A 23,929-nucleotide genomic window follows, 5' to 3' on the forward strand; every position below is an offset into this window, starting at 1 on the left:
GCTGCTAACTGTTACTGGTTGTCACTTATTCTGCAGCCGAGTAGTCGCAGAAATGCTCCCTGGGATCACTACCGCCCTCTACCACCGGGAGGCGGGATTACTGCGAGCCTCACACAGTGCGTCTTCGCAGCAGTTTTATGATTGCTCAGCACAAGAAATACGTTACACACATACAGTTGTTGACAAAATACACTGTACATTATATACCTCAGCTAACTAAACTATGGAAATGTATAGTATAATTCATATAGCAATAAGGTCTCACTGCACAGCAGGCCAGCAGTTAGCCGAGTCATTGCGCAATCCATGGCGAGGCTCAACTCAGTGACGTGCCTCAACTGGCTGCTGACTCACCGCAAGTCTCTTCTCAGTATTTGAACAGCAAATGTGAAAATTCAGCGTTTTTGAATAAAAAATAATCTAAAACTGGTGAAGTTAAATGGAAAATAACTTTATAGTATAATCACTGGATACATATAACAATTTAATTTTTTTTTTTAATTTTTTAAATTTTTTTCTTTCCATGATGGCACGTGAGGCCCCGCCTCACCTGCCTCCCCTGACTGCACGTCACTGCATCATAATATAGTCGTGTAACTTCAATAATAAAGTTGATTAGATCAAATAAGGAATGTCTACCTTTTAGCATTTCCTATCAAAAATGTGAAATGTTTCGAAGCTCGCTTTGAACACTTCACTCAACACAGACGTCATACCATCAACAAAGGTAAAAATACTGTACGATAAATATATTTGTAGAAGCGTAGGAGAAAAATATGTACAAGTTTCACGTTTGCATCTAATTGCCCTAAACTGTGGTGTGTTCAAAGACCCTCAATTGCATTCATAATAATGTAATCATAATAATATAATAATGATGCATTAATATAATTCTTACTAACCACATAACTTATGTGTATCAGCTACTCCCTACTTTACACTTTAAAGTAAAGGAAAACGTGACAGATTTCTAATCATATTTAAGTGGATAATGACAGGTTATCCGATTATTTGGCCACTAAATATTGAAGTTGTTGGCTTTTTTCAAAACTTCTAAACAAAACCAAAATATTTATGTTCTAGATAGTTAATCCTATCGTTAAAAAGTAAAAAAAAACATAGTTACATTTTTTTAATGCGTTTTTAAATAGCTGGATTCAATTAAATCCAGGCATAGTTTTGTATGCATTTAAACAGACCAAGTGTGTATGTATGGGGCAGCGATGTTGGGTTTAGGGTGGGATGGGAGCTCAGAATTTGGCACTATGCCACTTCCTGTAGTATTTAGTAATGACTGCCACACTCCTGTTATAATTTGATTGTCAAGTTCTGCAGCCACAAAAGTGATTATTCCTAGAAAAAAAAGTCTTACTCTGCTGACCCACTGCTACATTGTTTACTATATCACGTTTCTTGCTGGACAAATCTTTCTGTGTTCTGCTTTTTATTGTCTTTTCAGTCGACTCTGTGAATGAACCTCTGCTTCTTTTTTTTCTCTGAGCCATAATAAAAGAGCCATGGCACTGCCTTTTGTGCCAAGCGAGACGCTTCCTGTCGCTTGATGCTGTGTTTGCTTTTCTGAGCTGGCTCCCAGCGAGCTTCTCTTGTCTACTGCTGTTTTAGCATGCATGCCTCTCCTCCTAATCTCCACAAGCACCTCTTTTACCCTGCGCCACCCAGACTCAAACAGAACTATCAGCTTGGACCTTCATCAGGACATGTTACACTCCTCTGACTTTACTTTTAAACACACACAAACATGCTGCTTATCTGTGTGTTTGTCATGATCTATCTTTGTCTCTGAGTGACTGCACTCTGACTAACATTAAATCTCTCCCTCAGTGCACATGCATGCGTACAATGTAAGAGGTACACACACACACACACACACACACACACACACACACACACACACACACACACACACACACACACACACACACACACACACACACACGGTTGCCAGCAGTGCTGCAAAAAGGGGTGCTCATGAGAGGAATGAGGGCTGACATGATTGTACAGGTCTGCCCCTCAGACATGGCTTTGATGCACAGGCCGCCAACTACTCTCACTTTGTCACTGGGGATGAATGGTTGAATTGTTATGGGGGTGGTGATAGAGGTTTTTGAGACCCAATAGGGGATTCAGAGCTAGTTAATTACTTAGGGGGAACTCAGGATAGTAGTAGTGTTGCGCAATATAGACGGTATCAATGATATTAATTTGGCCGACGATAGAGCTTTTAATACTACTACTAATACTATCAAATGCATTACAACCGTGATAATGCATGTTGTTGACACATTCTAGCTGCGTCCTGCAGATTTGACAGTGACAAGCAAACCAACACATCCTCAATGCACCATAACGTTCGCGCTAGCGGCTAACATCCCTCCACAGTGCAAACTGCAATTTCTAAGCCAATAATCCTCATCTGCATGGCGGCAAATAAACTGTTTCTTACAAATATCATTATCACTGGAGGATGAGTAATAGTTAAACATGCTACACTACACACCATAGGAGGATATGCTAACCGCACGCTGGATCTCTTGAATGTACACAAAGGTGGGTGGATCAAAACAAATACCAAGTATAGTATCGCTATGTTGTCGATACTACAGTAGTTAGATCAATATTTTGAACTATCAAAAAATCTGTTGTGGTTTGTATATTGTTTAATAACTCAGGAAGTAAGTCCCTGGACACAGGTAGACTTTAAGGGCAAAACCCAAATTAATTTAAATCAGAGCCAATAGTAGGAAATAATTGTAATATGTAATTATTGTTCCACTGCCATCCTGTGTTTTCGTCTGATTAACATTATAAGAAAAAAATGTATCGTTCAATGATCTTGAACATTTTAGCATCAGCATTGATTTGACCAACACTGCCCCTGTAACTACTTGGTATTGGATTGATACCCACATTGTATCTGTAGTATCGCCCAAAACTAGTTTAAAGTATCCAAACGACAGAAGAATAAGTGTGTATTACATTTTAACAGAAGTGTAGATAGAACCATATTACAGCAGAAAGGAAAATATGGGAAAGACGTTTGAACATATGCTTGCAAACCGTCCGTCATGATGGTTGGAGGAACACTCTCTTCTTAGCTCCTGGCAGGCTGGTTTCCGGAGAGGTCGCTACACCACTGATCAATACCTACGATTGTCCCAATTCATCATGGATGGGTTCCAGTCCAAGCCAAGTCACCGCTCCATTGCTACATTCTTTGACTTCCAGCAAAGTGTATGATCAAGTGTGGCGAACACGACTGCTTAAAAAAATGTTGGAGTTAGGCATCCCCCTTTGTTTTGTGGAATGGGTGAAGACCTGGTTCACTAATCGACTAGCCAGGGTGAAAGTAAACGGAACGACTTGACGCTGCCGCACTTTCAAAGAAGGTCTTCCGCAAGGCTCAGTCCTGTCTCCTCTTCTCTTTACAATTTTCATCAATGACCTACTTGGCTCCTTCTGTGAGCCAAACCCTTCAACAACGTTCTAATCTTCTGCGAAAATTGTCGGGTACAACGTGGGGCTGGCAACCCTCTGATGGTCTATATTGCAACTATGAGAAGTGTGGCTGAATATGCTGAATATGGGCCCCGTGGATCTCTTCTACCAATCTTCAACAGATAGAAAGAGCTCAATTCAATGCAGCTTGAGCCATAACTAGCCAAGTCCGCTCCACCCCAAAGGACGCGATCCTCCACAAAGCCCATCTCCCACCTCTCTACTTGCTTCCAGAATATCTCTCTTTGCAAAGCTGACAATTGGGCGCACCTTCCAACAGATGACGACAGACGACAATTTCATCAAAAATCTATCCCAAAGCGCCTTAAACGTGTAGACTGACGAAACTCCACTACCCTTGTTTTATCCCAACTCAACCTACTGACGGGCCCAACTGAACCTGTACATACTACTGATATCCCGTGGCCCCTGCCAGTTCCGCCGACTGCAATTTTTACTCCCATCCTCAAATCTTCATCCCCATCTCAACAACTTGCTGCAGCAGAAAAGACCAAAACTTCTGCCAGTCCTACCGACCTTCAAATCTTCACAGATGTCTCTACGCTGAATGGCATCCAGAATGGAGGAGCAGGTTTGATAGTTCTTCGTGAAGATGACATCCTCCACTCTTGGCATGCTACCACTGGGACCTTTAGCAGCTCATTTCAATCTGAAAAATCTGCCATGATGGCCGCCATCTCTTGGATGCGTCAGTATGACGACTGGTCCTCAGTTTCCATCATCAACGACTGCAAGTCCCTGGTCCAAGCTGCCAGCAACCCCAACACCACAGACTCCTCCATAATATCAATCCAATCCTCCCTATCGGCTTTCCCATCTTAAAAAGGGATACAACTCATCTGGGTCCCAGGCCATTGCAACCTAGCAGGCAACGACCTTGCCAATGAACAAGCCAAGCTCGGCTCCTCCCTCCCCCAAGATGACAACCAACCCGATCGATTAACTCGCCATGCAATCATCCTCCCTCCATCCCGTCTCATCTCCCTAACATCCCACAAACCCAACCCTCAAGAGGAGTCCTCGTTGTTGAAGAAAGATCGACCTCATACATTTCTGATCCAATCACCACCCTGCTCTCCGAAAGTGGCTTCATCTGACGGGAAAGTGTGAAGACGATCAATGTTGCCTCTGCGGTGTGGAATAAGAATCTGCCGAACACCTCTGTTACGGTGCCCAGCGCTGATGACAGAGCGGTATCATCGTCAACTTGGCAACTCCTTTGGTGAACTTCAAAGCCTTCCAATAGCGAGACTAGCGCTTCTGAGGGTCATCCTCAGGCGACTCGGGTGACAAACAAACAGCAGAAAGTAACCACATATTAACAGTAAATTAGCAAGTAGATTAGTAATAGTTTTGAAAAAATAATGCAACCGGAACAAAAAACTAATTTTAAGCCTCTGTAACACATTTTTAAAGGTATTGTATTATTTAGATACCAAAATAATATATTGTGATATATAGTTATCCCAGGAGGCTGCTATATCACATAATATAATTTTAGGCTATATTGCTCATCCCTAGATGGTGGTATCAGTATTCACTATCACTTGACACTCTTCTTAGCATAATTATGAGTGTTTATTTAAATTGGTTGGTTTCCTGGAACATAATTTTTAAGTATACAGTAGTCCACAAAAGTGCAAATGAGTTTAGATCTAGGCTTTGGGAAAGCCAATTCCAGAAGTAAGATAGGCTTTTGTTTAGCCTGATGTATCCATTCCAGACAACTTGATGTTTTGTTTTAATCATTGTCTTGTTGGAACACCCAACTGTGTCCAAGTTTGTTGTCTAGCTGTTGATTTGTGACGTTGAAAAGTATCCTTTTTTTATGATTCCATATAATGTGTACAGTGCTCCAGTACTACCAGCTGCAAAACAGCCCCAGAGCAAGATGCTACTATAATACTTCACAGTTGCTACAGTCGTCTTAGCTTTGAAAGCCTCTCATTGACTCCTACAACATATTATTGTCATTGCGGCTAAATAGCTCAATCTTTGTCTTATATGACCATTAAACTTTTGTCCAGGAGGCTTGTCTTATGACTGTCGATTTCAGAGTAAGGGCTTCTTTCATGTTTGGCAGCTGACATAATGTACAGTAAGCCTAGCTTTACTGTGGATAGCAGTGTCCACGTCATGACAGGCTTGATCCTTGGGGCGTCCTGGTGTATTGTCCTGGACATCCAAACCGATTTCCATTCATCGGAAAAGAACAGTGTGGGTTGTTTTCCGCACGCGAGCAAAGTTAAAATTCAAATACCAATGATTGTCACACACACACTAGGTGTGGTGAAATGTGTCCTCTATATTTGACCCATCCCCTTGTTCACCCCCTGGGAGGTGAGGGGAGCAGTGAGCAGCAACGGTAGCCGTGCCCGGGAATCATTCTTGGTGATTTAACCCCCAATTCCAACCCTTGATGCTGAGTGCCAAGCAGGGAGGTAATGGGTCCCATTTTTTATAGTCTTTGGTATGACTCAGCCGGGGTTTGAACTCACAACTTACCGATCTCAGGGGGGACACTCTAACCACAAGGCCACTGAGCAGGTGGTGATGATCTGTAGTCCTGTGATACGTTTAGAAATAGCTATAAAAGACGTCCTCCAACTTGTTTATACCTACAAAATCTTGTTTTTATATATGTTTACATGCAGACTTTCCAATTGTTCTGAAGATTCGTCATTCCAATGAGTAAGATTTAGGTGGCTTTGTGTATAATTTCCAACCTAGAGAATATCCCAAGTAGATTAATATTAATTGTTTGTTACAAAATCATTATTATTATTATTATTATGTTAAATTTAGTCCCAGTTAGTGGAGGTTTGAGATTCCCTAATGAAGCTTTCCAGTGATAAAGAGGCGTTACTCTATCTTGACCGTAAAATCTGGACTTGTTAGTGAACATAATGACCTGACGCATGTTCAAATTCTAGTGAAGGTGTTGCCTATAGCGAAAGCTCAAAACAAGAGGCAACAGCAACAGCAGAATAAGCTGTTTGGCACAACAAACGTGTGCAAATTTAACAAAAAAACAATAGAGTCCACACACATTCTGTACCAAATGTTCCTTTCAAATGGAACATCGTTTAAAAGGGAAATTTGTCGTCAAGAAACATTGTGACAAGCAGTAGAAATGAATGGATGGATGTTTTTTTCAGGGGCCGATACCGATTATTAGCAGTGAAGGAGGTCAATAACCGATATTTTGAACCAATGTACATTTACGGTTAAATTTAGCTAAACATGAATAGTTTGTCACTAAACCGCTGGACAAGGCTTTAAGTAGTTTAAAAAAATATTTTTTAGGTTAAAGTTAGACCAGTAGCGACACAATGTTTTATGCAGCGCTAATGTTGTGGTTACTTTGGCACCAAAAAACATCCGGGGATCGCACAAACACCTTCATTACGTGTGTCTAAGAGAGGGCATCAACATTTGCATTTCAAAATATGGGAAATCTTCTGAGAATTTGTAAAAATCTATATATAATGGATTTCACTAAATCACCCTAACTTCCAAGCTAATCACTTTTGTGGAAGTTTATGGATTTAATACATTGTAAGGTTTCCTCTTGACAAACCCTGAAACATTGATTGGCTGGTTGGGAGGTTGAAGTATATTTGGAACATGTATACCACTGGTTCTCAAACTTTTTTCACCAAGTACTACCACAGAAAAAACTTGTCTCTCCAAGTACCACCATTATGACCAACATTAAAATACAGTAACATAGTAGGCCTAAGTATGCATAAAAAAGAAGGTAGAGGTTTTATTTAACATGTATAATATTTTTTTTGGCCTCTGTAACATTACGCACAGTTTGAACAGTAATACTGTTTGAATATAGAAAAATAAAACACTCTACTTTGAAAAAAGTGATTATTTCGTGTACCACTAGATAGAGCCCGCATTCCACAGTTTGAGAATCACTAATGTGTACAGTTTCGATATGATAAATGACATATTTTAAATTTTTTCATTTCATTTTACAACATGTCTTAAAATGAGAAAGAAGAAGCAAAGCTTATTTAATCCTATCCCTTTTCCACTTCATAGCAAGTCGTCTGAGGACCGCAGCACAGCTTAGTAGAAAGGATCACTGATTATTACTACTAACTTACTCTGTACTTTTCACAATTTTTTTTATTGTTCAATACTAAATACTGGCATCATATGTGTATGTATTGTATTGTATCTGCTGGTGTATTTCTGTTGTAGTTATAAAAAAATTAAAACAATTTTGGCCGATATCGATAAGTCAAAATCCTGCACCGATAATCAGTCGATCCCTAACATACACGATTAATGCAATATTTTTTTGTGATTAATCACATGGTTAACTTATTTTTGATATCCCTAATTTGAATACAACATTTTTATACTTGCCTCGTGAATTATTCTATTATTTTTCTTGATATTTTCTTAATGAGCAATCTATAAAAACATTGATCAAAGCACAAGAATTGAAAGTAATGAACTTCACCGCATGCCACTGTCAGTTTCATGTTCTGTACCTACATACAGTTAGTCTTTAAGATGAAGGACCATAAAAGACATGTCTCAGTACTAGAGTTAATTGAGGTTTTTGGCAACATTCATGTGTTGGAGTGAAGCTTTTGCTATTGTTTCTTCAGGACCTCAGGAGTTCTGCACATTTTCTGTCCAATCAGGTAGCTAATTGCATTTGCCTGCAGTGACTGATTTGGATCAATTGTGTGATTAGATATTTGGAATGAAAATCAGGTGGATTCTGGCCCTCGGGGCACAGACTGAAGATGGAAAGCTTGGAGCGTCATCTGTCACTTAAGGTATTGCTATGAGCGCCTACTCAGTTTGACACAAAGTTCTCCTGCAGTTGAACGATGTGTTTTCAGTTTCAAATATGTATTAATTTCTCTACTTTTTGTTGCTTGATTACATCCTTTTGGTAACTCCTTAATCATTTACTGGGCTGCAATCAGATGGCAGTGTATGCAGTATCATAAGATTAAATCTTCTGTATGTCAAGTTTAGGTACAGTAGATGCTTTTACAAATTTTGAATTCCAATTGTGACAAATATTCCTTCATTGTGATTGTAACCCGCCTGTGCTGTTCCTGTTGTATTTTGTGGTTTGAGCAAGTTGCAAACATCCCTTTTATTATGATGCTTATTTGCATTATTTAAAGGCTTCTTAATCCTATATTTCCATCTGTGTATATGCCATTATTCCTAGTTTAATTTTCATGCCACTTGCTAATCTCGTGAATAGTCAGTCTGGTATGGGAACGTCATGAGATTTCCACGTGAATTGATAACTTTACGTTGCTAGGCCATTTATATCTGCTCAGTACCGCATGTTGAAAATGGCAGCCAAAGATTGTTTTTTCAAATGTAACAATTGTGTTTCTAACCCGGAGTAAGGCAGCAATGAATGTGAATTTAGTTTTTGGGGAGTTAAAGACTTATGTCAAGGTCACTGCTCCTCTTCTCTTACCACGGATCACAGACAGCTGTTTTGTAACAAACACAGTTCGACGAGGGTTTTTTTTCCCCCAATATCCAATATTTTTCTTTTTGCTGGCCAGTCTCAACAAAGTAGGCGTAGTTGCGAAGGAGGCTGCAGAATCCAGGATTAAATGAAGATGGCAGATTTATTAACCTGTACAGAACTCAGGATTTATGGAGTATTTTGATTTTTTTTAATGTGATCCAGTATCATCATAAAAGCCTTCGAAATCAGTAGACTAGGACCCCTTTAATTTAAGTTTATCATTAGCAGTGATGTTGCTAGTTACGTGTCTTGCGTCCCTGAGACATTAAATCCTAAACGCTGCAGTCAATTCACTCTCCATTCATCTCAGTGAATGAAAAGCAATACATTGTGAACAACTTGTTTAAAATCACAGTAACTAGCAAAAGAAACCTTGTCAGCAGACCACACAAGAGCTGTTTCAACCCTCTGCGCATTTGCTCAGCATAGACGTGATCCACACTACACAATAATGCAACATACCAAAACAACTAGCTAGTTTCCACATATTTCATTTCAACTATTAAATGTGTCCTATCATGCAAAACCAACTTTTCTTACCTACTGGTATCTGTTTTTATGTTTTGGGGCTCCACATAAGTCCTGAAAATGTGTAATCGAACCATTTAGGCATGTCGGAGATATTTATAAAACAATCTTGCCTTCTTCCAAACTTTCTCCATACAAGCCATTTGGAGTTGGAGACTTTAGTGACATATCGCCATATAAGGTAGAGGTTTATCCAAAGAGCTTTGCGCGAGTGCGCCATTTTTATTCAGGTGTAGTCCAAAGTTTGTAGTCAATAAGTGCCAACTTTTTCTCTGTCTTGTTGTGGGGCAAACTGGCTGGCGTATAGTTCTGACTTATGTCAATCAGTGGACTCGATATGGACCTACAACAAGGGTGACGGGCTGGAGACGCAGTCAAAAGGGGCTTGGCCTGGAGGAGGACTTTGACACGGAAATTCTAAAGAGACAGTCAGAAAACGGCTTGAAGGTGGGCTGTAAAACAAAATCCATGCAAAATTTTGACCAAAGCACCAACATTACATGCTTTATGTAGACCAGGGGTTCCCAAACTACGGCCCGCGGGCCGGAACCGGTCCCCAAGCATCCAAAATCCGGCCCACAAAAAGTCCCAAGTTGTAAAACGTTTTTTTTTTTTGTTTGTTTTTTTTTTTTTTTTTTAATCTTTCCTTTCTAATGCATTTTCTACCGCTTGTTACTCTTGGTGTCTCCTAGCCGCTCAGGCAAATCATATTGTCTAAAAATGAATTTTCCCATCGATAACGTGACAACGTTAAATATTGATGAACATCAATGTTAATTGATGTTCAATGACAAAATGGATTATAAAGACAATGTATATATGTATATATACACACACACATATATATATATATATATATATATATATATATATATATATATATATATATATATACACACAGCCTGGCCCCTGGCCAAATTTTTTTAACCCAATGCGGCTCCCGAGTCAAAAAGTTTGGGGACCCCTTATCATACTTGCCAACCTTGAGACCTCCGATTTCGGGAGGTGGGGGGCGTGGCTAAGAGGGGAAGAGTATATTTGCAGCTACAATTCACCAAGTCAAGTATTTCATATATATATATATATACCCGTATTTTCCGCACTATAAGGCGCACCTAAAAACCACAATTTTTCTCAAAAGCTGACAGTGCGCCTAATAACCCGGTGCGCTTTATTACGATTCATTTTCATAAAGTTTCGGTCTCGCAACTTCGGTAAACAGCCGCCATCTTTTTTCCCGGTAGAACAGGAAGCGCTTCTTCTTCTACGCAAGCAACCGCCAAGGAAAGCACCCGCCCCCATAGAACAGGAAGCGCTTCACCCGCCCCCGGAAGAAGAAGAAAAAACGCGCGGATATCACCGTACGTTTCATTTCCTGTTTACATCTGTAAAGACCACAAAATGGCTCCTACTAAACGATCCGGGTCATAAAAAGACGCAATCTCTCCATCCGCACACGGATTACTACCGTATTTCACAGCAACTGAACCGCACTGTGGAACGGGAGCACGTACGGTGAATATTCGCTCCACAGGGAATGAGAAGTCATCCTTCACTGTGGTTCTAGCTTGCCATGCTAACTTCCACTCATGGTGATATTCAAAAGGAAGACCTTGCCAAAAGAGACCTTTCCAGCCGGCGTCATCATAAAAGCTAACTCGAAGGGATGGATGGATGAAGAAAAGATGAGCGAGTGGTTAAGGGAAGTTTACGCGAAGCGGCCGGGTGGCTTTTTTCACGCTGCTCCGTCCATGTTGATATATGACTCTATGCGCGCCCACATCACAGATGGTGTCAAAAAACAAGTGAAGCACACAAATACAACACTCGCCGTCATTCCGGGTGGATTAACCAAAGAACTCCAACCGCTGGATATTGGTGTCAACAGGGCATTCAAATCACGACTGCGAACTGCGTGGGAAAAATGGATGACCGAAGGCGAACACACCTTCACTAAGACGGGCAGACAACGCCGGACAACATACGCCAACATCTGCCAGTGGATTGTAAATGCCTGGGCAGATATTTCTGTCACAACTGTGGTCCGAGCTTTCCGGAAGGCAGGATTCACAGAACTGCTGCACAACAACAGCGACACTGAATCCGATGATTTCGAAGAGACGGAGCCCGCCATTTTGGAAGCCACGCTAGCGCAACTTTTCAATTCGGACACCGAAGACGAAGAATTCGAAGGATTTACCGGTACGAATGAAGAATAACTTCAGAAAGTGAGCGCTATGTTTATTTTGTGTGTTGTGTGTTGTGACATTAACGTTCGAGCAACATTACCGGTATGTTGCTATTGCTCTACACCATTTTGAATTTTACTATGTTTGTGATTGCACATTTGTACATTTTGGGACAGAGTTGTTAGAACGCTGGTTTTCAATATATTATTAAAGTTTGACTGAACTATCTGACTGTTTTTTTGACATTCACTTTAGCGCAGCGTTTTTTTGACATTCACTTTAGCGCAGCGTAGGCGCGGCTTTTAGTCCGGGGCGGCTTATTGGTGGACAAAATTATGAAATATGTAATTCATAGAAGGTGCGGCTAATAATCCGGTGCGCCTTATAGTGCGGAAAATACGGTATATATAAGAAATACTTGACTTTCAGTGAATTCTAGCTATAAATATATATTTCTTTTATTTTATGTATATATATATATATATATATATATATATATATATATATATATATATAAAATAAATGCTTGAATTTCAGTGTTCATTTATTTACACATATACTTGTTGAGTTAAGGGTTGAATTGTCCATCCTTGTTCTATTCTGTCACTATTTTTCTAACCATGCTGAACACCCTCTCTGATGATGCATTGCTGTGTGGCACGTACAAAAGGGCTTTCATCAAATGCACTAGATGGCAGTATTGTCCTGTTTAAGAGTGTCACAACATTGCTGTTTACGGCAGACGAACTGCTTTACGGTAGAATAAAACATGACTGCTGTTGTTGTGTGTTGTTACCGCGCTGGGAGGACGTTAATGAAACTGCTTAACAATAAACCCACATAAGGAACCAAGAACTCGCCGTCGATCAGTCTACAGTTATAACGTCATTAGGCAGGCACACCGTTGATATTGTGGGAAAGCGGACTCAGGTCCGCATGGGCCTGAGTCCGCCTGAATTTCGGGAGATTTTCGGGGGATAATTTGTCCCGGGAGATTTTCGGGAGAGGCGCTGAATTTCGGGAGTCTCCCGGAAAATCCGGGAGGGTTGGCAAGTATGCCCCTGATGTAGACCCTAAGGAAATGTTTTTGTAGTAAAAAAATCATAATATGGCCCCATTAAATTTGAACTTTAGGGTAAAACAAATACCACGTTTCCCATGCTCGATGTTGTGCATTCGTGTTGATGTTGTTTTAACGTTTAGGAGAAGTTATGTAATGATTAAAGAAAACATACTGTGTCGGTGGTGATGAGGGCTGTGCATAGTTAAATTGGGGCCCACAGCAACATTTCATTTTGGGCACCATGCCACTGTGACCTTTGTGTTTTACTTCGGTTACCTTTGGACAGTTATTTATAACCATATCACACAATACTACCGTTGAAGAAGTTTACTGCTACTATTTAAGAAATATAATATTTAAAAAAAAAATAAAATTAAAAAAAAAAATATATATATATATATATATATATATCATCGTAACTGGGTTTTGGAAGAACATACTGACAAACTGAAAACCATTGATGTGAGGACAAATACTAGCATATAGACATGTGAGATTCGGATACACTCCTCCCTTCCTAAATGTGAATGCTGTAATAAAGTCCAAATGTGGAGTTAGTTTAGAGTGTGCACACCCCTTTTCCTGCTTTCAACAATGACTTATGCTTTGTTATTTAACTGAACTATAGAGTTTTTGTTGACTGGAGTGATGCTATCATAAAAGTAGTTTATAGGGTGTGTCAGCTTTATCTATTCATTGTATGACATGACATTTTGTGAGCCTCATTTCCAAGGGCATGGTATGGAATAAAAGAGGATGTATTCATACTGAACCAAGAAGAATAAACAATATCTTAGAGGAAGTATTTCTCTCAAAAGCTGTTTCATATCCTGCGACCCAGAATACAGTGTGATTGCAGGATCCCCTTTGAATTGCACACACACACACACACACACACACACACACACACACACACACACACACACACACACGCGCGCGGATGTGCTGCTTTGCACGTTCATCACCCAGAGGATATTCCAAGAGACATCCATGGCTTCTAGGAACAACATTTTAAAAGTAACACATGCAGGCATGAATATGTGCCAAAAGACACTGATGATCAGAACATATTATTAATGTGATCTTCATCATTGTGTCCTGGTGGTCTTCTGCTGTGCATGTCTTTACCTCAAAGAGATATCTCAAAAGATCACCAGAGGCTTAAAGGGGATCCAAGTAGATCCTGAGAACATCCTGTAAAGGCATTAACCTTTTAAAATCACCTGACCCAAGTACAGGGGAGGTTGCATTTGTGTTGCTATGGTAACTGCTACACAACGCTAGTACTGTATATCAATATACACATGCTATATACATTCACATAACCGGGAGAACGTTAGCTAAAAGTTTGACCAAATTGATTTTACAAAAAACAATATACAATATATATATATACAACAATATCGTTGCCGTGGGATGCCATATTCAAACTAATCTATAAAACTACTATTGATGTGCAAAATCGTTATTTTCAAATTAAAATTATTTATAACTTCTTACTCACGGGGAAAATGTTAAAATTATGGAATATGACAGAGTCAGATGACTGCCGATTTTGTTGTCAGGAGTCTGAATCCACCCTGCATTTGTTTTGGTATTGTCATATTGTGTCTTCTTTTTGGGTGGAAGTTGAAAAAATGTGTTTAAGGATTGGTTTGTTTATGAAGCTTGATGTGGTTTCTGTTATTTTGGGAGAGTTCATTGACAATCATGATTTAATCAATTTAATTATAGTACTCGGTAAAAGGTTTATTTTTAAGGCCAAAAACAGATATTCACTTAGTATTACTTTCTTTAAAACATTTATTCAGTATTTTTTATCTTTAGAAAGTTACATGGTTGAAAACGATAATGATGCCAAAAAAAAGATGGGAAGTCCTCAAAGGCTTATGTTGAAAGTATAATTATGTTTATAGATATGCTATCTGTTGTTGTATTCCCTAATTTTCAGTGACCTGAACATAATCTGGACTGTACATACTTTTGTTTTGTTTGTTTTTTTGTTTTGAAAATGTAATTTTGTGTATAGATTATATGCAATCTGTTGTGTTACAAAATGTTTCTATTTTATTTATTTATTTATTTTTTTTCAGTGTACATGAATGAAGGTGTGTGTTGCTGAACCCGACTTGGACATTATCTGTACTGGACCTGTTTTTTTGTTTTTTTTTAAACCTTTAAACAAAGCTAATTTCATTTACAACCAGGTCTGGTGAAGACAAGGTCCCTTTTTTTTATTTTTTTTTTTTATTTTTTAGATAAGATAAATAAATCTTTTCTTGGATAAAAAAGAAAGTAAAACAATATAAAAATAATTACATAAAGAAAAAAAATAGTAATTAAATGAAAATGTTAGTGGACCAGCAGCACAAACAATCAAGTGTGCTTCAGGGACTGTGTCCCTTGCAGAAGTGTTGTCCATGTTGTGGGAACCAGAATATTGGTAGCAGAAAGAAACAACCCCTTTTGTGTGAGTGGGTGTGTATGAGTGTGAATGGGGGATGGAGGGTTTTTTTGGGGGGTTGATGCACCAGTTGAAAGTGTATCATGTGTTTTTTTCTATGTTGATTTAATTAAAAAATAAAAAAAAATAAATGAAAATAAAAAAACAATATCATTCAAATTACAAGCACCAAGCAGGCTAACATTCAAAAGTAGAAAGTTTCATGTTTCTAAGCCACAGGTGTCAAACTTCATTTAATGTGACCACTTATGTGGCCCACCACGCCATTTCATGCGTTCTGACATGTTATTTAATGTGGCCTGCCACAACATTTAGCGTTGCCCAGCACATAATTTGTCTCCAGCCACATTGCTTTATGTGGCTCGCCACATCATTGTATGTTGTCCACCACATTAATTTATGTGGCCTGCCATGTAATTTATGTGTAATACATTTATATTCATATATTCACTAATGCAGCCCCCTGAGGGCAGCCATAATTGCGATTTGGCCCTCGATAGAAGAACAAGTTTGACACCCCTGATTCACGGTAACACACCCTAAAAACAACAATGGATTTTATGGTACCAAAAAATGGCATCTCAGTTGCCAGAATTTTACTGTAAAAAAACGTAGGAAAATGTTTCCATTTACAGTAATATGCCTTAAAAACCACCGTAAATTTTTACCTACAGATTAACCTATAGATTATTGTGTAACAATATGATGAGGCAAATCCTTTAACATTTACCATGAATTGATTGACGTGGACCCCGACTTAAACAAGTTGAAAAACTTATTCGGGTGTTACCATTTAGTGGTCAATTGTACGGAATATGTAATGTACTGTGCAATCTACTAATAAAAGTTTCAATCAATTATATTAATATATTATTTACTGTTGCAAGCGGCTCTTTGAGGGAAGCCATAACTGCAAAGTGGCTCACGATGAAAACGAGTTTGACACCCCTGCTCCACGCTAAAACTTAAGGAACAAAGCAGCTTCATTCACTCCTGTTACACTTTCTCGACGCAAAGAAAACTGTTACTTATTTTGGTTGTGTATTTTTTTCCAGCAAACCTGCCAACGTTTAAGAGGTTAAGAACTAATAGACCTCTTGCATTCATACCTGCTACATTTATAGCCAAAGTTATGTGGCAATGACACTATTATTATTAAATATTGTTTTTGGCTTGTTTGTAACTTCCATGTTGTTTTTTTGTCTACAGAATATTGACTTGACCAACTTCAGCAGCAGTTGGAGTGATGGCTTGGCTTTTTGCGCCCTCCTGCACACTTATTTGCCCGCCCACATCCCTTACCAGGAACTCATCACTCAAGATAAGGTACAAAAAGGACACACTAACACATGCTCACACAACTGCAACTGGCCTGCATAGCATGTATGAGTTTGAGAATAGATAACGCACACATGTACACATTCAGGGGCGTAGCTCCAAAACTAGGCCCCCATACACAAGTCTTCCCACCCTGCAACAAACGTTGACGCCCCATACACACACTTAGTATGTTTACATGCACTAGAAAACTAATAATTGCATGGATTTGGTTAAAACCCGTTTTTTAAAACATTTGTTACAATCTTAATTAGGTTTTTGACTTTTTAAAGGGGGAAGCACGGTGGTACAGGGGTTAGTGGATGTGCCTCACAAAACATTCCGTTTCTTCCTGTGTGGAGTTTGCATGTTCTCCCCGTGACTGCGTGGGTTCCCTCCGGGTACTCTGGCTTCCTCCCACCTCCAAAGACATGCACCTGGGGATAGGTTGATTGACAACACTAAATGGGCCCTAGTGTGTGAACGTGAGTGTGAATGTTGTCTGTCTATCTCTGTTGGCCCTGTGATGAGGTGGCGACTTGTCCAGGGTGTACCCCGCCTTCCGCCCGAATGGAGCTGAGATAGGATCCAGCACCCCCCGCAAGGGACAAGCAGTAGAAAATTAATAGATGGATGGGACTTTTTAAAGGGGAGCTGTACTTGTTTTGGAATTTTGCTAGCAATTTACAATCCTTATGAGAGACAAGAACACAGATGTTTTTTTTTTAATGCATTCTAACTTTTAGATAAAAGTCCGCTTACAATGGAGCCAAGACATCATTGCCTCTATTCCATCTGTCGACCGTAAAACCCAATAAATAACCATCCAAAAAGCACCAACAATATTCCATTTACATTTTGTGACCTGAATATTACCCAACTATTAGCGATATTGTTATTATAAGCGTTACATTAAGGACCTATATTTAGCGGCGCCTTGATCAGAGAAGTAACTTTCTTATGCTGCTTTATTGACCACATGAACTTGTGAGCTGCTTTCTTTTACAGGTTTATTCTAGATTATAAATAATGCCTCTCACCTTGACAGTAGTAGGATGAGGACATAATCTGACAAGTTGGTCAACTTTGGCATCCAACGTAGACCCGAAAATGGCAAAAAGACCCGAAAAGATGCTTTGTTCCACCCCCCTTTTTTCTTTGTGAGGATTATGAGTTGTTCTTCATCTAAACGAAAACATATGAACATCCTAACAGTCTGCATCCTAATGACAGCAGACATTGTACAGCAAGTGATGTTTTATTATGTTTGTTGGCTCTCATGAAGTCTGCAGTGAGTGGTCATCAGTAATGTTGTTAAAGTAAAAAGCGAACGTTGTGATGCGTCTGTAACATTGATGCGCTGCAGTGTGCTTAAAATGATCAAAGTACATTAATATTACATGTTATTATGGATGTGCCTGTTACTACATTACATATACCGTATTTTCCGGACCATAGGGCGCACCCGATTATAAGGCGCACTGCCAGTGAGCGGACCAAGCCAGGTCTATTTTCATACAAATGGCGCATTAAAGGGGTCATATTTATTAGATTTTTTTCTAAATTTAAAACACTTATTTGTGGTCTACATAACATGGTTCTTTGGTCAAAATGTTGCATAGATTATGTTTTACAGACCATCTTCAAGTTGCTTTCTGACAGTCGCTTCAGGATGCGCCGTTTTGTGTGCGGTCTTATTTACGTGGCTCAATTCGGCAGCGTCTTTTCTCCGTCATCTTTGTTGTAGCGGTGTAGTGTGCAAGAACGGGAGTCAAAGAAGTGTTAAAAGATGGAACTAACTGTTTTAATGACATTCAGACTTTACTTAAATCAAACACGGAGCAGCATCTCCTCATCCGTGGCTCACTAGTGCAATAACAACGTCGGAAATGTGTCCCGTGAACAACCGTCCGACCGGAACTCTCTAATAACTAAAGTTTCTTGAGTGAATAATGTAAACTCATTATACCAGTATGTTTTAGCGCTTTCATGGCAAATTTACTGACAGCTATAAGTAAGAACTTTACACTACTTTACTTTAGAAATGGCAACAGCGGAGGGTGAATTCCCCATAACAAGAAGATAGAGAAAAAGAAGAAGCTTATTGACTATGGTGTCGGTACTGACTACAAAGGCGGACGCGCGCATATTTTCAGGACTTATGCAGATCCCAAATACAGATCAGCAAGTACCAGAAGGTAAGAAAAGTTTCTTTTTGCATAATATTGCGAAACAAAACGCCAGATAATGTCTTGCGTTATACACACACCATATTTAATACTCGTATGTTGAAGCACAGTACAATCTATCAAGCGATGCGGCTTCATATCTTATCAAAGTCGTACTAAAACATTTTGATAGATTTTTGAGCGCCGTGTGTAATGTTCTATATTTTCAATGGAACATATAAAATGTTGGTGTTGCTTACTTGAGTAATATTGCAGTCTCTTATGTGTGACTGCCATCATATTGCAGGCCACACGTATCTCTTATGTGTGACTGCCATCTACCGGTCACACTTATCATTTCACCATGTACCAAATAAAATAGCTTTGAGGTCGGTAAGCACAACCATTGACCGCACTGTCGAGTTTTGAGAAAATGAAAGGATTTTAAGTGCACCTTATAGTTCGAAAAAAATGGTATACTTACAGCGTGTATATAAAACCTTAATGGAGGTAATGATAAGCAAAATTCCCCAAAATAAGTCCAGTTCCCCTTTAAAGGTGGGATTTACATATCTAAAACATCGATTATTTTGTTTAGTTTAAAAAAAGTGATCAGAATATGAATTAAAACAATATTATAACCGGTCATTATTCACTTAAATATGTTTACAAATCTGTCTAATGTTCCTTTACTTTAAAGTGTAAAGTAGAGATTAGTTGATACACACATGATTATCTTCAGTGAGTAATACAAATCATAATATTATATTATTATGATTTTCATCTCCTAGGAATTAAGCCTCTCCCTGTCTTTATAAACTAGTAACACATTTGTTTCTATCTTTAATTAAGGGTCCTTGAATGCACCACAGTTATGGGCAATGAGATGCAAAATTGTAACTTGTACACAACTTTTGCCCATGCTGCCACACATAGACTTATTCTATTTCTACTTTTCTTCTTCTTCATCCTTGTTCCAAAATGCTGGTGTTGTGTGTGAATACTTAAAGGTGACCTTTGATGATGTTTGTGTTGAGAAAAGTGTTTGAAGTTAGGTTTGCCGCTAACCAGGTGGAACAATGATTATCAATTTTATACTAACATTCATGATATATTTTCGATCATTTAAATAGCAGAAAAGAAATCTTCAAACTACAAAAGCCCCGGGCCCCCGTGTTCGTGGCCTCGGTACAACATCCCTACTTAACCCTCCCACCTGGACGCCCCTGTACACATTACATAATGTACAGAACCACACCCCCACATTCATCCTCTTGTCCAGTCATACGTAATCATGAGTTCCTACAACATGCAGCAAGTGAGCAAATATGTGTTCATGCATAGTTTGAAAGGCACATAGTTTCATTCACAAAGGTTATGTTTTGACAAGAAAATACTTTCATGGAAGCAGGGCAGTAAAACAAACCCTGAGGATGTCTTTTAGACGTCGGTGCTCATATTGGTATAATTACACCACATACTTTCTTAATGAGTTTAGCTGCTTTTTCATATAACTGACCTATAATATGCTGGCAACTATAGCTTGGTGTTGACAGCCCCAAAACGTGAACAGTCACTTGGTATGTAACGTGCATCAGTCCTGTACAAGGCTCCTTCATGCGTGAAAAACATAAATAAACACCTGATACCTGCATTGACTCATCCTATGTGACAAATGAGCCGTGTGCGTATAACATTTAACTGATGACAGAGACACGGCGCTGCCCATGTCAGTGAATGATTCAAAAGACGGGGGGGGGGTTGGCTTTAATAACTCTTGCTGAGTGACTTTACCCTTAGGCCCAAGCAGCTCTTCTCAGTATAATCTGTCCTTCCTCTAATCCCATTACTGCCTCGCTCGCCCTTTATCATAGATGTTTTGACCAAATTGATGGACTCGCCTTTTAGGCAGAAAAAGGGAAACATGCTCTTTTACGGCCGAACTACATCTGAACTGATGGAATAAAAGCTTTGAGAGTGTAATGAAACGTCATCTAAAATATGTTGTAATCGTGATGAGTTCCAGCAGTTTAAAGGGGAACATTATCACAATTTCAGAATGGTTAAAACCATTAAAAATCAGTTCCCAGTGGCTTATTATATTTTTCGAAGTTTTTTTCAAAATTTTACCCATCACGCAATATCCCTAAAAAAAAAAGCTTCAAAGTGCCTGATTTTAACCATCGTTATAAACACCCGTCCATTTTCCTGTGACGTCACATAGTGAAGCCAACACAAACAAACATGGCGGAAAGAACAGCAAGCTATAGCGACATTAGCTCGGATTCAGACTCGGATTTCAGCGGCTTAAGCGATTCAACAGATTACGAATGTATTGAAACGGATGGTTGTAGTGTGGAGGCAGGTAGCGAAAACGAAATTGAAGAAGAAACTGAAGCTATTGAGCCATATCGGTTTGAACCGTATGCAAGCGAAACCGACGAAAACGACACGACAGCCAGCGACACGGGAGAAAGCGAGGACGAATTCGGCGATCGCCTTCTAACCAACGATTGGTATGTGTTTGTTTGGCATTAAAGGAAACTAACAACTATGAACTAGGTTTACAGCATATGAAATACATTTGGCAACAACATGCACTTTGAGAGTGCAGACAGCCCAATTTTCATCAATTAATATATTCTGTAGACATACCCTCATCTTTTCTCTTTTCCTGAAAGCTGATCTGTCCAGTTTTGGAGTTGATGTCAGCAGGCCAGGGAAGTTAGGGTCGATATTCTTCTCTTGATCATCTTCGGTGGCATAAGGGACGGTGTGAGCCAAGACATCCAGGGGGTTTAGCTCGCTCGTCTGCGGGAACAAACTGCCGCCATTGTTTGCCATGCTACCGAGGTCCTTTGTGCCTGTATTGCTCACACACTCCGGCAGATTCAATGGGGGTCTGGCGGCAGATTTCTTTGACTTTATCGTTGGAAATGCATTTGCTTTGAGTGTCGCAGGATATCCACACATTCTTGCCATCGCTGTCGTAGCATAGCTTTCGTCGGTAAAGTGTGCGGAACAAACATCCAATTTCTTGCCACTTTCGCATCTTTGGGCCACTGGTGCAACTTGAATCCGTCCCTGTTCGTGTTGTTACACCCTCCGACAACACACCGACGAGGCATGAAGTCTCCAAGGTACGGAAAACAGTCGAAAAAACGGAAAATAACAGAGCTGATTTGACTCGGTGTTTGAGAAAATGGCGGATTGCTTCCCGATGTGACGTCACGTTGTGACGTCATCGCTCCGAGAGCGAATATTAGAAAGGCGTTTAATTCGCCAAAATTCACCCATTTAGAGTTCGGAAATCGGTTAAAAAAATATATGGTCTTTTTTCTGCAACATCAAGGTATATATTGACGCTTACATAGGTCTGGTGATAATGTTCCCCTTTAAAGGGAGGACCCGGATACGACGGCATCGTTTTAGTTGTTGCGCGTTCACCACAGGTTACCTTTTTATTTGGGGAAATGTTTGCAGCAGTACTTTACTTTTCAACAAATTATCTTATTTTTTAACAGCATTCTTTTCATATTCGTCATTCACTAATTAGAACGTGTAAAGTGTTGCTTTTACAAAATATACACCTGTTCTGTGGACATTTTGGCCTGTAGCTCATTTTTACCAGCCCTTAGCATAATGTAAAATTTAAATACAATAATTAATTAGATATTATTAAGTATTTGCTTCATCACCTGTACCACGAAGCTAAGTTGTTAATGTTTTGTTCAGATAGCTTACCAAAAATTGACCCACATAGGATTGTTTTAGCATCTTTAATCAGTCCCTCTAGGACAGGGGTGTCAAACTCAAATACTGAGTGGGCCAACATTTTAAACTGAACAAAGCCGTGGGCCAAGGTTGAACAAATTAACCTTTTAATAGGGACCCAAACAAGTTTTGCATTGAATATTGAACAAGCAACGCTTATATAACTTAATAGTGCAAAATCAACTTTCAAAAAACCAACGAAAAAACATCAATGGTATATTAAATAAAATTTAAATAAAAAATGGAATGCCTCTTTTCTACTTGCAGCATTCTGAGGTAAATATCAACTTTTGGTGGTAGCTGGGGGGTGTATATTGTAGCGTCCCAGAAGAGTTAGTGCTGCAAGGGGTTCTAGGTATTTGTTCTGTTGTGTTACGGTGCGGATGTTCTGTGCTTGTCATTCTTGTTTGGTGTGGGTTCACAGTGTGGCGCATATTTGTAACAGTGTTTAAGTTGTTTATACGGCCACCCTCAGTGTGACCTGTATGGCTGTTGACCAAGTATGATTGCATTCACTTATGTGTGTGTAAAAGCTGCATATATTATGTGACTGGGCCGGTACGCTGTTTGTATGGAGGAAAAGCAGACGTGACGACAGGTTGTAGAGGACGCTGAAGGTAGTGCCCTTAAGGCACGCCCCCAATATTGTTGTCCGGGTGGAAATCGGGAGAAATTCGGGAGAATGGTTGCCCCGGGAGATTTTCGGGAGGGGCACTGAAATTCGGGAGTCTGCCGGGAAAATCGTGAGGGTTGGCAAGTATGTTAGTGGTGAATGTTGTGTTACAGCGCCACCGCCGCTGTATAATACTGGCGGGCCAGCTCTAATGTTAATTTGATATACTCAAGGGCCAAATTAAATTACACGGCGGGCCGAATTTGGCCAGAGTTTGACACCCATGCTCTAGGATATTGCATGCTTTTTTGTGATTGCTTAAAATACCTGAATTCACAGCAGTTTTTCAATTAGTTGCAATGTTTTAAGGCTTTTTTACTAACATTGAATCAGCCTGTAATTTTATGAATTTGTTTTAAAAATTCCTTGTAACCTAAAAAGCACATTAGTGTAACACAAATTGAAAAACAAATACTGTATTGATGTTTTACTTGTTTTATACTGCACAGACTTAAAAGTAGACACTAGATACCAGTAAAAGCTAATACTCAGGGCATTGTCAAACTACAATGTTGTAATTATTTATAAGTAATAATAAATGACAATTATAAACAGAAACACCACCAAAGGCTTTCTTATTGTTTGCTGTCTGCTCTGTCATGCTCAAGTTGCAGACATTCTCCGTTTGTTTTACGCTTGAAAAGTAGTTGTTCATCTTAAACCTTCATTTATGTTCCAACACA

The 23,929-nt window shown here is 39.4% G+C and overlaps 1 protein-coding gene across 3 annotated transcripts in view; it reads left to right on the top strand.

Moving 5' to 3' along the window:
- Positions 1–23,929, top strand: part of specc1 (sperm antigen with calponin homology and coiled-coil domains 1) — a 163,765-nt gene that overhangs the window by 131,050 nt on the left and 8,786 nt on the right. For all 3 annotated transcript variants that reach the window (XM_061963338.2, XM_061963339.2, XM_061963340.2), the window contains one exon: positions 16,524–16,640. In XM_061963338.2, coding sequence (XP_061819322.1) covers positions 16,524–16,640 — 117 coding nt within the window. The remainder of the gene's footprint in view (positions 1–16,523; positions 16,641–23,929) is intronic.

This window comes from Nerophis lumbriciformis, linkage group LG09 (assembly GCF_033978685.3).
Source record: "Nerophis lumbriciformis linkage group LG09, RoL_Nlum_v2.1, whole genome shotgun sequence".
In the NCBI taxonomy this organism is placed as follows: domain Eukaryota; kingdom Metazoa; phylum Chordata; class Actinopteri; order Syngnathiformes; family Syngnathidae; genus Nerophis; species Nerophis lumbriciformis.